Raw genomic sequence first — 15,680 nt, forward strand, 5'->3', positions numbered from 1 at the left:
GGCCGGGTTTTCCACGCCTCTGCCCGCGGGTTCAGCACGCACTGGAAAGAGGGCTCAGCTGTGAGCGGAGACCTGGGGTGGAGGGGACTCCCCCAGACCCCCTCCTCACCAGGGTCTCTGCCGCCAGCCCCGCTGGACCTCCCTGTTCCCTGTCCTTCCCTCCAATGTTTGCCCCGTTTTCCAGCCCACAGGCGGGCAGCCCCGGGTAGCTGGGCTGGGGTCTGGGGACCTCTCCTTGTGCTTTTTTTTTTTTTTTTAATTAAATATAACCACATACAAACAAACATTCTTACCATATAATCATTCCATTCTTGGTATATAATCAATAACTCACAATGTCATCATATAGTTGTATATTCATCATCATGATCATTTCTTAGAACATTTGTATCAATTCAGAAAAAGAAATAAAAAGAGAACCGAAAAAATTTCGTACATACCATACCCCTTACCCCTCCCTTTCATTGATCACTAGCATTTCAATCTACTAAATTTATTTTAACATCTGTTTCCCCTATTATTTATTTATTTTTAATCCATATGTTTTACTTGTCTGTGGATAAGGTAGATAAAAGGAGCATCAGACACAAGGTTTTCACAATCACACAGTCACATTGCGAAAGCTATATCATTATACAATCACCTTCAAGAAACATGGTACTGGAACACAGCTCTGCATTTTCAGACAGTTCCCTCCAGCCTCTCCATTATGTCTTGACTAACAAGGTGGTATCTATTTAATGCGTAAGAATAACCTCCAGGATAACCTCCTGACTCTGTTTGGAATCTCTCAGCCATCGACACTTTGTCTCATTTCACTCTTCCCCCTTTTGGTCGAGAAGGTTTTCTCAATCCCTTGGTGCTGGGTCTCAGCTCATTGTAGGATTTCTGTCTCACGTTGCCAGGAAGGTCCACACCCCTGGGAGTCATGTCCCACGTAGACAGGGGGAGGGCGGTGAGTTTGCTTGTCATCTTGACTGAGAGAGAGAGGCCACATCTGAGCAACAAAAGAGGCTCTCTGGGGGTGACTCAGGCCTAATTTCAAGTAGGCTTAGCCTATCCTTTGTGGGGTTAAGTTTCATATGAACAAACTCCGAGATTGGGGGCTCAGTTTATTGCTTTGGTTGCCCCCACTGCTTGTGAGAATATCAAGAATTCTCCACCTGGGTAAGTTGAGTTTTCCGCCTTTCTCAGCATTCCCCCAAGGGGACTTTCCAAATCCTGTTCTTGTGCTTTAAGGGGGACTGGACTGGTTCCTCTCCTCACCCCGTCTCGGACCCTCAGCACCGCCCCATTGCCCAGCGGCTGAGTTTCTGTCCTGGATCATGGGTCTCTGTCCTTCCCCAGGTCAACTCAGTGAACTGCAACACCAGCTGGAAGATCAACCTGTTCATGCAGTTTCGGGACCACCTGGAGGAGGTGTTGAAAGGGGTAAGACTGGGAGACCCCCTACCCCCCTCAACTGCCCTGCCTGCCTGGCCGCCCAGGCCCCTCTCCCCGGTTCCCCCTGTCTTCCCCCCTAGCTCTGCGTCCTGCTGGCCTTCTTGCCAGCACCCCATCCCCTCCCCTGGCTCTGTCCCGGCCTGCCTCTCCGGCCACAGGGCCCCACCTACCTGGCCCTGCTGAGCTGCCCCTTCTCTTAGTCTTCAGGACCTCCACTCCATCCTCTCTGAATCCTAGCTGGCCTCTTTCTTGCTAAGGGAGTGCCGGTGAGCTGGGGGTTCCCCATTGCCCTCACCTTGCCCCACCTTGGAGTAGGTCCGGATCCCTGAAGCACTCCATCCTCCCCCACTTCTGCTGCATAAAGACCTGGGCGAGGCTCCATCCTTGGTCCTGCGCCTTCTTTGGCAAGGAAGCGAGATGCCCCTGTCTGCTGAGGCCGGGGCATCACCTGGGCCGTGGGTTCATGACGTGCCAGTGTGGGCACTAGGAGAGTAGGGGGCGGCAGCCTAGGAGGGGACCAGTCTGCTGGGGGGCAGGGTGGGCTGGGAAATACCACAGTGCAGACTTTGGGAGATCAGAGGACACAGGGAGTTCTCTGGGGCAGCTGGAGAGACCATCAGAGAAACCCTGAAAACCAGACATGGGGGAGAGAGGAGAGTTCAGAGGTTTCTGTGAGTGGGGCTGCAGGGCATGTATGGAACCAGCCTGTTGGGGGGCAGATGGTCTTTTGGCAGGGCAGATCTGGGGGGTGGCCGAGAGGGTGGGGGCTCTTCACCTAGGGGAAGAGGCTGGTGGGCTTGGCCAAGATACTTGTTAGAGGGACCGCAGGCCCAAGCAGCCACCCGCAGGAGCCCCATTTTCACTCACCCACCCTGCTTAGAAGCCTGCAGTGGCTCCCTCTGCCCTCCTCTCCAGTCAAGCTTCTCTGACTTTCCTGACCCCCTCAGCCTGGTGCCTGTCCTCTGCCCAACCTCACTTTCCCCTACTCTCATTCCCTGCCATCTCCCACCTTTTTCCTGCCCACTACGCTCAGTCCAGACGCCTTCTTCCTCCTTCCCTTAACCCTACGCATCTACACGTCAAAGTCTAGCCCCTGTACCACCTCTTCCTGGAAGCCTTCCCTGATTACACATTCTTTTTTTTTTTTAATTAACATTTTTATTTCAAACCTTAACAAGCAAACATATAAACCTTGACATACAAACATTCTATACATGGTGTACAATCAGTGGCTCACAATATCATCACATAGTTGTGTATTCATTGCTATGATCTTTTTTGACTATTTGCATCTCTCTAGCAAAAGAAGTAAAAAGGAAAAAAGAAAAAAGTCATACAATTCTCATTGACTGCACATTCTGATCTCTGCCTCTCAGCCCTGAATCTGTGCAGCACATAGAAAATGAAACCTCACTTGGGCCAAATCCCGAGGTGCTGCCTGGTATGGTTTTCAGTGATCTGTCATGGCTTCTCTGTTAGATTCCAGACATCTTGGGAAAGAGACTTGCATGGACAAAGTCCATCTCTTTCTTGCTTTCACCTCACACTGCCTGGGCACATAAGTCATTAGACTCTTACACACCTGACCCAATGTGTGTAACTTCATTCATTCACTCATTCACTTATGCATTAGTTCTGCAGATATTGAGTACTCTGTGTTCAGTGCTGTGTTCGGTTTGTAGGGAAGACAGAAAATGCCATTAGTGGTGATAATAGCAGTGGTGGTCGTGCACCGAGAACCTGCCAGGTAGCAGGCGTGCTGGGGAGGACGTGTAGTGGAGAAATTAGGGTGTGGGCTTGGGAGCTGCGGCAAGGATTCACATCCGTGCCACTACTCTATGACCGTGGACATACTACCTTCTCTCTGCTGGAGTTTCTCCACCCATAAGATGGGGGGAAATAATGCCTGCACCCAAGAGGGTTAGTGTGAGGACCGAGTGGGGAAGTCCATGTGGCTGGCACGTGGTTGGTATACACTGACTGCCCCAGGCATGTTAGTGCAATCCTCACAATTTCTGCTAAGTAGGTCAGGGTATTCCCATTTTACAGAACAGGTAACAGGCTCAGAGACAGTGCAGGACCAAGGAAGGTCACACAGTCTATAAATGCAGACCCAGGAGCCGCTGAGATGAATGGGCCATGTCCCTATCTTCCAGCTGCTCCAGCCTAGCAGGGGAGCAAAAGAAATGAGCATGGACTACAGATATTTGGGCAGAAGGGGCCCTTGGAGAGGTGCAGTCATGGGTCTGGGGAGACCCAAGGAGGGTGAGATCCCTCCAGCCGTCACAGATAGGCTAACTCAAGATGGGCCTTTATTGGCCAAGTGGGAGTCCCAGAGGTGCAGGTGGGGAGGTGCTCAAGGTTAGGTTTGGACATGAGAATACTGGAGGGCTCAGGGCAAGAGCCCAGCCTGGCTGTCTAAGGGGTCTGGACTTAGGGTCCTGGATGAAGGCTGTGGGCAGAGTGCCCAGCTGAGGGGGCGGCCCCTGGCTATGCTGCCTTCAGCAGGGAGCAGCTTAGCACGCAGCTCACCCTCTGCTTGTTGGCTGCGGAAGGAGGAGCGAGAGGGGCCCTGCCGGCTGCAGCCTGTGGCTGGGAGGGGCCTTGGCCATGTGGTTCCTGAGCCCGCACCTCCTGCCGGCAGGGAGACGTGGTGCGGCTGTTCCACGCAGAGCAGGAGAAGTTCCTGACATGCGACGAGTACAAGGGCAAGCTGCAGGTGTTCCTGCGCACCACGCTGCGCCAGTCCGCCACCTCCGCCACCAGCTCCAATGCCCTCTGGGAGGTGGAGGTGAGAGCCCACCTGTTGCCTGGGACCCACCCCTGCTCGCACACCTAAAACTCACCCTTCTCTCCAGCCCCCACTCTGCCCCTCCCTCCTTTCCCCATCACCCTGGAGGGTAGGAAGTCAACCCCCATCTCTCCCCTGAGCCCTACAGGGTGGCAGGGGGCCAGGGAGGGGCCAGACCCCCACCCACCCAGGATCTCCAGGCCCCCTGGAGGGGTCTCTCCCTGGGGGTTCTGCTTCCCCCACCTGGGCTGTGTTCATCCCGCCTCACCCCTGCACCCCCCATCCCAGGTGGTCCATCATGACCCCTGCCGTGGAGGAGCTGGCCACTGGAACGGCCTGTACCGATTCAAGCACCTGGCCACCGGCAACTACCTGGCTGCTGAGGTAAGCGGGGAGGCAGAGGGCATGTGGGAGCTCAGGCTGGGTGTGCACGCACGTGGGCATGCACGAATCCCATATCTGTGCACACACAGGCCCATGGGCCTATGCACCCAGGCCTATTTGCATTTGTGCATTTGTTTAATAAATATTACCAAATAAATGTGCAAGTATAAATAAACCTAGTGATTATTCCTGTGCATGTACTATGTGCCAGGCACTATTATGGGCTCATAATTCTCCCAGCTCTGTGGAACTTACATTTTCATCCACATCTGTCCACACCTGCACAGGCATGTGTGTGTTGGGACATTTGTGTGTGTTGGTGTGTATTTGTGTGTGTTCATCTGTGGATATATGGAGGGGGCCATGAAGGGGCGCACCCCTGCCCCAGCCCTATGAGGGTCTCGTTTTTGGATGGGGTCATGTGGGTGTGGCTTGCTGTCCAGTACCTCTGCCCCCACCCATCTCATGTCTCTGTCCAGGAGAACCCCAGCTACAAGGGTGACGCCTCGGATCCCAAGGCGGCAGGATCGGTGAGGACCAGGTCCACCCTCTAACCCTGGGAGGGGGCTGTGGCAAGAAGGCCCTTAGGTGGGATCCCAGGTGATTTCAGGGAGGCTGAGAGGAGGGGGCGCCTGCCTGATTTGGGGTCCTCACTCCAGGGTGCCCAGGGCCGCCCAGGCCGCAGGAATGCTGGGGAGAAGATCAAGTACCGCCTGGTGGCTGTGCCCCACGGGAACGACATCGCCTCCCTCTTTGAGCTGGACCCCACCACGCTGCAGAAAACAGACTCCTTTGTGCCCAGGTGGGCTGGCTGGGGTGCCCAGACTCCTTGGCCCTGGGGCTCCCTGCATCCCCCGCGCCTCTGTCCTGCTGAGGTCCTTTGGCCCCGGGGTCCTTGCATGTCCTGCTCCTCTGGGCATTCAGCTCTGTGACCTAATGTCATCTGATGGCTGATGCGTGGTTGCTAGAACCCATGCTGGGCCCGTGCCTCATGTTCCCTGCTTTACCAGACGGGCCGCGCAAGTGTTACTGATCTGCCTGCCCTAGCCGCTTTGGGTGTTCAAGCACAGGCCACTGGTCCAGGGCCTGGCCCCGCAGGGAATCCAAATGCAGGGTGGGAGGTGGGACTCCCTGACCTTTAAGGTCCCGTGAACTCTTAAACTCTAGAAACCGACCAAAATTTCCTGGGTGTGAATCCAAGCGTTAGCATTTACTAACCAACCCCAGGCCCGTTACTCAGTCCCTGGGGCTGGGCTTCCTCATTTGTGAAAGGAGAATATTAAGTTTACCCATCAGCGGGGATGCTGGGAGAATTAATTGAGAAAATAGAAGCCCATGAGCCCTCACCTAAAACTCTGTTTTTTTATTGAGAAATCTTCACACACATACATTCTATGCATGGTGTACAATCGATGGCTCACAATCTCATCACACAGTTGTGTATTCATCACCGTGATCATTTTTTAGAACATTTGCATCACTCCAGAAGAAGAAATAAAAAGAAAGAAGAAAAAACTCATACATGCCATACCCCTTACCCCTCCCTTTCATTGACCACTAGTGTTTCCATCTACCCAATTTATTTTACCCTTTGTCCCCCTTATTATTTATTGATTTATTATCCATATTTTTTACTCATCTGTCCATACCCTGGATAAAAGGAGCATCAGACACAACCTCCCCTAAAACTCTTGGGTGCAGAGTTTTTGGAATTCAGATTACTTTTCATTTTAGACAAGCAGCTTTATATTTAATCATCAAAGACATGAATATTTCCACTGTGAAACATCCGCATCTCAATGCTAAAAGCGATACATAGCCTAAAAACAGCCTCATTTGCCCAGTGAATTTTCATCCCAAGTTTGCAAGCAGGCTTCGGTTGTTGGAGCATTTTGGGTTTTGGAGATAACAGACAGGGCATGTGGTCCTGTGTAAGGATGGCAGCTGGAACAGGGCGAGGCGCAGCGTGCCTTTGGCCGCTCTTCTCTGGCCTCGGGCTCCTCATCTGGAGCAGGAGTTAGGGGTCCCTGGGCCCCGTCTCTGGAAGGCATCCACCATGGGGGAGGGCCTGCAGCCGTGGGGTGGGCGGCCGGGCCAGCCGGTCAGTACACATGCCACGGCGCTGCCCATGCCCCTGCCTATGCCCCTGCCTGCAGGAACTCCTATGTCCGGCTGCGGCACCTCTGCACCAACACGTGGATCCAGAGCACCAACGCGCCCATCGACGTTGAGGAGGAGCGCCCCATCCGGCTCATGGTGCGGCCGCCCGGCTGGGAGGGTGCGGGGGGTGGGTGTGGGCAGCAGGGGGAGGTGGCAGGGGGCCGAGTGTGTCCCCTGCTGACTCCTGCTGTCCCTGCAGCTGGGCACCTGCCCCACTAAGGAGGACAAGGAGGCCTTTGCCATCGTGTCGGTGCCTGTGTCTGAGATTCGTGACCTGGACTTTGCCAACGACGCCAGCTCCATGCTGGCCAGCGCCGTGGAGAAGCTCAACGAGGGCTTCATCAGCCAGAATGACCGCAGGTGGGCCGTGGAGGCTGGGTGGTCCGTGTCACCCAAGCGGTCTTGCCTTCCCGGGGTTGCATTTCATGAACAAAGGGGTCGCAAAGCAGAAGCTGGGGCAGGTGGGGTCAGGGTTGGGGAGATGGGGGTGAGGGCTGAAACTCAGGCCCCTGACACTGGGAGCTGCTCATGCACTCCCAGAACCAGCCCTGTGGCCAAGCCTTCGGTTTTGTGATAATGGGGCTAAGGCTCAGAGAGGTTAAGGGGCTTGCCCAGAGTCACACAGCTAGGAAGTGGCAGAGTCAGGATGGAAATGCAGGCCCCTTGGCACCAAACACCCTGTCTGTGCTGAGGAGCTCCGTTCTACAGATTTGAATGTTCTGACCTTCTTTGTCTTGGGGGCACTTTGGACCGCAGGGTGGGTAGGCGAGAGGTATGTTTCAGGGTAAAGCCGGGGAGGGAAGTTGAGTCACGGTGATGGGCTTTGTGCTTTGGGCCACAGGGCCCGCGCGAGATGCCATGTAAGCTGTGCTTTGGGAAGGGCTGGTTGCCCGGTGGGGGGATGTGTGCAGGGCAGGGCGCTCTAAGGCTCGGTGCCTCACACTTGTCACTTCTGCTGCCCCTCGCCCAGGTTTGTCATCCAGTTGCTGGAGGACCTGGTGTTCTTTGTCAGCGACGTCCCCAACAACGGGCAGAACGTCCTGGACGTCACGGTCACCAAGCCCAACCGGGAGCGGCAGAAGCTGATGAGGGAGCAGAACATCCTCAAACAGGTGCCTGCGTGGGCGCACGAGGCTGCGGGGCGGGCCTTCGGGAGGGGGTGGGTCACGGGGGCTCCGGGGGCGGGCCTTCAGGAGGGGGCTGGGCCGACTGCGGAACACGGTGCCTTTCTTTTTTTTAATTGAGAAATCCTCATACACATATATTCCATACATTGTGTATTCATCACCCTGATTGTTTTTGTCAAACATCTGCATCACTCCAGAAAAAGAATGAAGAAATAAAAAGAAAAAACTCACACATCGCATACCCCTCACTCCTCCCTCTCACTGACCTCTAGTATTTCCATCCACCCGATTTATTTTACCCTCTGTCCCCCCCATTATTTGTTTATTTATTAACCATATTTTTACTCATCTGTCCATACCCTGGATAAAAGAAGCGTCAGGCACAGGGTTTTCACAATCACACAGTCACACTGTAAATGCTACATGGTTATACAATCATCTACAAGAAACAAGGCTACTGGAGCACAGCTCTACAGTTTCAGGTACTTCCCTCCAGCCCCTCCAATACATCATAAACTAAAAAGGGATATCTATATAGTGCATAAGAATAACCTCCAGGATAACCTCTCAACTCTGTTTGGAATCTCTCAGCCACTGACACTTTATTTTGTCTTTTCAAAACATCAGTAGAGCTGAATTCTCTCTGGCTGTCTTATACCTGCCTTATTAAAATTAGTACTTACTGAGCACGTATCACGTCCGGACACTGTCCTAAATGCCTTACACATATTGATTCATTTAATTCTCATAACCCTGGGGGAGGCACTCTTAACTATCCCCATTTTATTGGTGAGGAAACTGAGGCACACAGAGGTTAGAATAACTTGACTGAGATTGTACAACTAGAAGTAGCAGGGCCACAATATGAACTCAGGATATTTCAGTCCAGAACTGGTCGTTAAAAATTTTTAAGCATTTTTTCTCTCAATTTTTCTTATAAAAACTTTCAAACTGAAAAACTATTGGAAGAGCAGTACAACGAACACTGTGTCACTGCCTGGATTCAGCAATTGGTACCCTTTTGCTAGTCCGGCTTTATGTAACCATTTATCATCCATCCTTCCATCCACGTGTTTCAAAATAGGTTGCAGGTGGGGTGTGACGGTCGGTCAGTGGTAGAATTCTCGCCTGCCATGTGGGAGACCCGGGTTTGATTTCTGGCCCGTGCACTTCCCAAATAAATAAACAAGCAAAACAAACGGAAAAAACAAACAAAACAAAAATTCAACAAATGGTGCTGCAATAAAGGAATACTCACGTGGAAAAAGAATGAAATGTGACCCCCACCATACAGCATACAAAGAAAAAAACGGTTGTAGGGCCCATGGGATTCACCCCCATTTTTCAGTGTGTATCTCCTGAGAATAAAGATATTGTCCTTTGTCACCACAGTACCATAATTACACCTAAGAAAACTAGCAAGAATGTCACTTCCATATCAAATTTCCCTAACTTCCACAAAATGTTTGTGCATGTGTGTTTTAAGCTTATTTTGTTTCGAATGAGAACTGGTACTTCAAAAAAAATTTTTTTTAAATTATTTTTTCCAAATGTTTATTCTGAAATTTTCTCTTTCCATTCTGTGTCTTTGGTTTTTGTCCTAGAATGGTTTTCTCACCCACCCTCTGCCTTTTAAAAAATTTTGTAATAACACTTTTTTTTGCTTTGTTTTGCTTTGTTTTTGATGAGGCCAGGCCTGTGTCTTGTCTCCTATGCTCTGGCTACACGGGTCCTGCCTTTTCTCTTAGTTTTGCACCATGAGCTGTTGTGAGCCTGAGCTCTCACCTTAGAGCCCAAGCAGGGCCCAGGATCTGAGCTGGGATGAGAGTTCCCATTGGGAAGGGGTGGGCAGCGGCCAGCGCTGGGATTCCAGCCAGGAGCAGGAGGGTTGGGGCCAGGACCTGGGCCGGTGGTGGGTGGGTGGCCTTGTAGTCCAGCTTCGGAATCGGCTCAGGGTTAATGTCGGGGGGAGGGTGGCTCTGGGGCCGAGCCGGTGGGGCTCACGGTTCCTGGGATAATTGGGGGGATGGGCAGGTGTGGGGGCACCCCTTCTCACACTCCCTGCTCCCCTAGATCTTTGGCATCCTGAAAGCTCCTTTCCGTGATAAGGGGGGTGAGGGCCCCCTGGTGCGGCTGGAGGAACTGTCAGACCAGAAGAATGCTCCCTACCAGCACATGTTCCGCCTGTGCTACCGGGTGCTGCGGCACTCCCAGGATGATTACCGCAAAAACCAGGTGGGCCGCCTCCCTTGCCTCAGTCTCCCTCTCGGCCACCCGGCCCCTCGCCCACCTGCCCACCCTCATTCGCTCAGCAGATACTTACTGAGACCCCCGCACTGCATGCTAGACACCCTTCTAGGCACTGGAGGGGGGACGTGGGGACCCGGGCAGCAGGGCTGGCTTCATGGGGTGTGACTCAGAAAGGACCCCCAGCTTGGTTTAATTCTCTTGCTGTAACTCTTTTGAAATCCTTAGTCATTTTTAAACAGGTACCCCCACCATTAATTTTTTTTTTTTTTTGCACTGAGCCCCCCACATTGTGGAGCGCGTCCAGCCAGTCAGACGGGGTCCCTGCCCTGGTGGAAGTCTCACTCTTTCGGGGGAGACAGACCGCGAACTAAATAATGCTGTCATATCAGCCATCCTGGCGGCCCAGAGCTGGTTTCCTGTCCCGGCCCTCCACCTCTCCAGGATTGGGGGTGGGGGGTGGGGTCCCCTGCCCGAGTCGGGGCCCCCATCTCAGGGCCTCGGGGCAGTGTTCTGCAGCAGGGCTGGGCCCCCGTTCCCCACTGGGGCTCCCCGTGACCCGCAGCCCGTGGGCCCCCAGGAGCACATCGCCAAGCAGTTTGGGATGATGCAGTCACAGATCGGCTACGACATCCTGGCAGAGGACACCATCACGGCCCTGCTGCACAACAACCGCAAGCTCCTGGAGAAGCACATCACCAAGACCGAGGTGGAGACCTTTGTCAGCCTCGTGCGGAAGAACCGGGAGCCCAGGTGGGCCCGCCCCCCGCCCCCCCCCCGCCCCTGCCCCAGGTGGAACGTCTGCGGGAGCGGGTCGTTAAAATATTGAAATGCTTCTGGACATATACTGCCACCTCTTTGAGACCCCGGCGTCCCCAGCTCCTTCCTGGGACCCCCGCCTAGACTTGGCCCAATGCAGCGACAAGTGTGTTGATCCTGGGATAGCAGGAGGACCCCAAGACCCTTCCCTGGTGCCAGTCAGTGCCTGCAACGAAGCAGTTGTTAAATTTCGGAAGAAATTTCATCCCTGCCCCTACTCCTTTGCTCTGACATGAGCTCCCGCCTGGCCTTCCCGCCCGCCCCAGGGTGACAGCCTGTGCCTTGCCCCTCCCTGGGCAGGCAGCACCCTTCTCACCATCTCCTAGCCTTGGGAGGGAGCAGGAGCGGTCAGCTGATTCCGGGGAAGGTGGTGCCGCCAGCTGGCCAGCAGAAAGCAGGTGGGTCTCGTCCCCACCGGGTGCTGGCCCCTGAACGTCCACGGCACCCCCCCGTGCTCCCCACTGCAGGTTCCTGGACTACCTCTCCGACCTGTGCGTGTCCAACCACATCGCTATCCCCGTCACTCAGGAGCTCATCTGCAAGTGTGTGCTGGATGCCAAGAACAGCGACATCCTCATCCGGACCGAGTGAGCCACCTGTGCACCTCTGGGCCTAGCCTGGGGTCCCTCAGCCAGAGCCCCACCTCACCCCCAGCCCCCTCAGCTGCCCCAGAACCTGGGTGCCGTCTGGGGTTCAGCATGCTGCCGGCACCCCTGTTCTCTGCATATCTGTACCCAATGCTTACTGAGTGCCCAGTTTGGCACTGTGGGGGGCGCAGCTGGGGAGGGGGTACAGAGCAGAATGGGCCAAGGAACCCCACCCTTGAAGCGGCCCCCAGGTGGAAATGGGTGCTGCAGGGAGGGTAGCGTAGGAGCCTGGGCTGGCATTCGGCTGAAGCTCCGGGAGGCGAGCCCTGGGGTGGGGAGGGGCTGGGCCTGCTCAGGGTGGGCTTCTGGGAGTGGGTGCCGGGCCCGGCTCCACGTGCCGCGTGGTGGTCTGCAGGCTTCGGCCCGTGAAGGAGATGGCCCAGTCCCACGAGTACCTGAGCATCGAGTACTCCGAGGAGGAAGTGTGGCTCACGTGGACCGACAAGAATAACGAACACCACGAGAAGAGCGTGAGGCAGCTGGCCCAGGAGGCGCGGGCGGGCAATGCCCACGATGAGAACGTGCTCAGCTACTACAGGTGCGCTCACCCGCCCCCCAACCCTTCCTGGGACCTTCTGCCAACCCTTGCCTGGGGATGAGGCGAAACATCTTCAGGTAGGGCCTCTGCCTCCTCTGAAGGGGCATCCTTGCCTTCACTCCTCTGCAACGCAGCGGCCACCTAGGAAGGACTAAGTGAAGGGTGGCTGCATACCCCAAATAACAGCGGGCAGCTGTGAGGCCAGGCTCACCAGCAACCAGGCTTAAAGGAACCTGAACCTGTCTCCAAACATATATTAAAAAACAAACAAACATTTTTATTTAATGCCTACTGTATACCAGGCACAGTTCTAAGCACTTTACCTGTTCACTCACTTAAGTCTCACAACAGCCGTAGGAATTGGGTTCTGTGGTTACCCTCACTGTGAAATCGGGAGGTTGGAGGCACTAGGAGGTAAAAGAACTTACTTTCTCAGGGTTATACAACCTGTGAGCAGTGGGGCTGCCGCTGAAGCCCAGGCCGCCTGGCCACAGGGCCCATGGTAGGTGACGCAGGTCTCTGAGGCGGAGGCAGAGGGCACGGCACCTCACAGAGCAGAGCAAAGCTTCCCACAGCCCTCGGTTTGGCATCTTTCACCAAAGCCTCACCCCTTTCACCAGCTGCTCAACGCCCCCCCTCCCTTCTGCCACCCTGTGTCACCCTCACCTTTCCTGCCCTAGGCTAGTTCTCACCCTTCCTCCGTTCTCAGCCTTTGTCTCAACTGACCCTCTGGATCTGCTCCAGAAAGACCTATCCTGACTGAGCCAGCAAAACATCTTTCATCTAGGAAGGGGGGAGAGGATCGCAAATCCTCGGCATTACAGCCTGTTCTCCTTTTGCCTCTCTCACTCAGAATTGTGCCCCTTCCGTTATGGCGGCCAGTGTGTAGTTTAACCTAGAGCCCTTTTGCCATTCGATCCAGTCCTCAGCAAACCCAGACCCAAGCCCTCGTGCTCCTCCCAGCCCCGACCTGCCCAGGCCGTCACTGTCCTCCCTGCCCTGCAGGTACCAGCTGAAGCTCTTTGCCCGCATGTGCCTGGACCGGCAGTACCTGGCCATCGACGAGATCTCCCAGCAGCTGGGCGTCGACCTGATCTTCCTGTGCATGGCTGACGAGATGCTGCCCTTTGACCTGCGGGCCTCCTTCTGCCATTTGATGCTGCACGTGCACGTGGACCGTGACCCCCAGGAGCTGGTCACGCCCGTCAAGTTCGCCCGCCTCTGGACTGAGATCCCCACGGCCATCACCATCAAGGAGTGAGATGGGTGGGGGTGGGGGTGGGGCGAGGCTGGGGTGGGACCCCTGCGGGGTCGCAGGGACCCTTATGCTCCCCACCCCCTGCCCAGCTACGACTCCAACCTCAATGCCTCCCGAGATGACAAGAAGAACAAGTTCGCCAGCACCATGGAGTTCGTGGAGGACTACCTGAACAACGTGGTCAGCGAGGCCGTGCCCTTTGCCAATGAGGAGAAGAACAAGCTCACCTTTGAGGTGGGCGGGGGGCTGCTGGGGGCTGGGGGTGAGTGAGGCTCTGGCTTGGCCCCTCCCTGAGCCGCACTCTGCACCCAGGGGCGGGCTGTGGTATCTGTGACCCCACTTCCCTCAGTGCCCCCAGCGGCATGGATGGCTGGGACTCCCCAAGTGGGGGGTCCCTGCCCCCCTCTTACCCCCTCACCCCATCAGCCCCATCTGGGGCACAAGCCTCCTTTGCCGAATAACCCACCAAGGTTGAGCTGCCCTTGTCTGGAACTCTCGAAGCCTGTGTCCAGGTCCTTGCTTTCCACCCAACCCTGCCTCTGGGGGTCCCCGCCCTCCTCACTCTCACTCAGCCTTGGCTTTCGTTTTCCTGCTTGCCTGGCTCTGGTCTGGAGAGTTCTGGCCCCGCCCACCGAGGCCCCGCCCTCACGAGGCCCCGCCCTCCCTGCAGGTGGTCAGCTTGGCGCACAATCTCATCTACTTCGGCTTCTACAGCTTCAGCGAGCTGCTGCGGCTCACGCGCACTCTGCTGGGCATCATCGACTGTGTGCAGGGCGCCCCGACCATGCTGCAGGCCTATGAGGACGCGGCCGGTGAGGCGGGCAGCCCACCCCCTCGCTTCCTCATCTCTTCTTAGCTCGGGAAACCCTCTCTGAGCAACCCGCTGGGTACCCTGCCTCCTGGCTGTGCTGCAAGAGGGCATCTGGGACCCCTTCCCACCTCAGCAGGACCAGAGGTTGGGGGTGGAGACCCTGTAGGGGCAGTTGCCTTCCAGATGGCTTGACCCTGGGGACAGATCATGAGGGAGGGGGGAGTCGCGGGCCTTGTCTCAGGGACCTCGCAGCAGATGGCGGTGCAGGCCTGTGCACATGGAACCACAGTCTGAGAGGAGAGACAGCCAGTTACGGGGCAGGAAGGGAGGCGTAGCCTGCGGGAGGAGCCACGGCCCTGCGCTCTGCAGGATAAACTTGTGGAAAACATGGGCCAGGACTGACCCCCGAGTTCCAGCACTCCCCACAGACGGTGCCCCACCGTGTGTGCTCTGTAGTAGCTCCCGTGATGTCCCGCCTGGGAATTCTCCCCCATCTGCACATAATTCACCTTTGTCCTGGCTCTCTCCATCCTCTCTCCAGTTTTGGCTTAAAGCTCTGTAGCCCCGCCTCTGCCTTAGCGCCAATTTGCCCTGCAGCTGACAGAGGCGGTGGGGGGGGGTGCGCTCCGGGGAGACCCTCCACGACCCCCTGCCACCCTGTGCCCCGCAGGGAAGAACGTGCGAAGGTCTATCCAGGGCGTGGGGCACATGATGTCCACCATGGTGCTTAGCCGCAAGCAGTCTGTCTTTGGAGCCCCCAGCCTGCCCGCTGGTGCCGGTGCTGCTGAGCCACTGGATCGAAGCAAGTTCGAGGAGAATGAGGACATCGTGGTGATGGAGACCAAGCTGAAGATCCTGGAAATCCTGCAGGTGGCAGGGCCGGGCCGTGGGAGTGGCATCACAGGGCTGAGGCCAGGGCGGCTGTGCAGGGGGAGCCCCTGTGATGCCGGCAGGCTCCGCGACGGCCAGCTGTCTAGCCCAGTGGTTCTCACACTGTGCCCCCTGGAGCAGCGGCATCCGCCTCGCCTGGGAGCCTGGGAGAAATGCACATTCTCAGGCACCCTCCAGACCTGCTGAATCGGAAATTCAGTTCTCCTATGGCAGGGCCTCCAGGCGATTCTGATACCCTCTAAAATCTAGCTCTGTCCTCCTGTTTTACAGATGAGAGTAGAAAAGGATGGGGCACTTCCCCAAGGCCACACAGGGATTGTGAAGCTGAGCCCGAGATTTGCAAACTGCTGGGGTGGAGGCAGTTATCCCTGTTCTGAGACTCTCCAGCAACACTTGGAGACGGGGCCTTTAGGGCCCTGGGGAAGCATTAGGACCCTTGCTTTGACCTTGTGGACAGCAGCAGATGGGGAGTGACCTCCATGGGGTCCCAGTCTGGGCAGGGCCTGGTTGAGGGAGTCAGAGGAGGGGCCTTCTAACTTAGGGGGCTTGGGGCCTCCAGATCCA

General features: G+C 55.8%; 1 protein-coding gene across 2 annotated transcripts in view; it reads left to right on the plus strand.

Moving 5' to 3' along the window:
- Nucleotides 1-15,680, plus strand: part of ITPR3 (inositol 1,4,5-trisphosphate receptor type 3) — a 73,021-nt gene that overhangs the window by 31,677 nt on the left and 25,664 nt on the right. For both annotated transcript variants that reach the window (XM_077161512.1, XM_077161513.1), the window contains exons 7-22: nucleotides 1,348-1,431; nucleotides 4,088-4,234; nucleotides 4,523-4,618; nucleotides 5,098-5,148; nucleotides 5,278-5,420; nucleotides 6,775-6,874; nucleotides 6,978-7,138; nucleotides 7,749-7,890; nucleotides 9,979-10,140; nucleotides 10,733-10,905; nucleotides 11,439-11,558; nucleotides 11,974-12,156; nucleotides 13,162-13,413; nucleotides 13,504-13,648; nucleotides 14,085-14,226; nucleotides 14,896-15,095. In XM_077161512.1, the coding sequence (XP_077017627.1) occupies nucleotides 1,348-1,431; nucleotides 4,088-4,234; nucleotides 4,523-4,618; nucleotides 5,098-5,148; nucleotides 5,278-5,420; nucleotides 6,775-6,874; nucleotides 6,978-7,138; nucleotides 7,749-7,890; nucleotides 9,979-10,140; nucleotides 10,733-10,905; nucleotides 11,439-11,558; nucleotides 11,974-12,156; nucleotides 13,162-13,413; nucleotides 13,504-13,648; nucleotides 14,085-14,226; nucleotides 14,896-15,095 (2,301 nt within the window). The remainder of the gene's footprint in view (nucleotides 1-1,347; nucleotides 1,432-4,087; nucleotides 4,235-4,522; nucleotides 4,619-5,097; nucleotides 5,149-5,277; nucleotides 5,421-6,774; nucleotides 6,875-6,977; nucleotides 7,139-7,748; nucleotides 7,891-9,978; nucleotides 10,141-10,732; nucleotides 10,906-11,438; nucleotides 11,559-11,973; nucleotides 12,157-13,161; nucleotides 13,414-13,503; nucleotides 13,649-14,084; nucleotides 14,227-14,895; nucleotides 15,096-15,680) is intronic.

This window comes from Tamandua tetradactyla, chromosome 5 (assembly GCF_023851605.1).
Source record: "Tamandua tetradactyla isolate mTamTet1 chromosome 5, mTamTet1.pri, whole genome shotgun sequence".
NCBI lineage: Eukaryota > Metazoa > Chordata > Mammalia > Pilosa > Myrmecophagidae > Tamandua > Tamandua tetradactyla.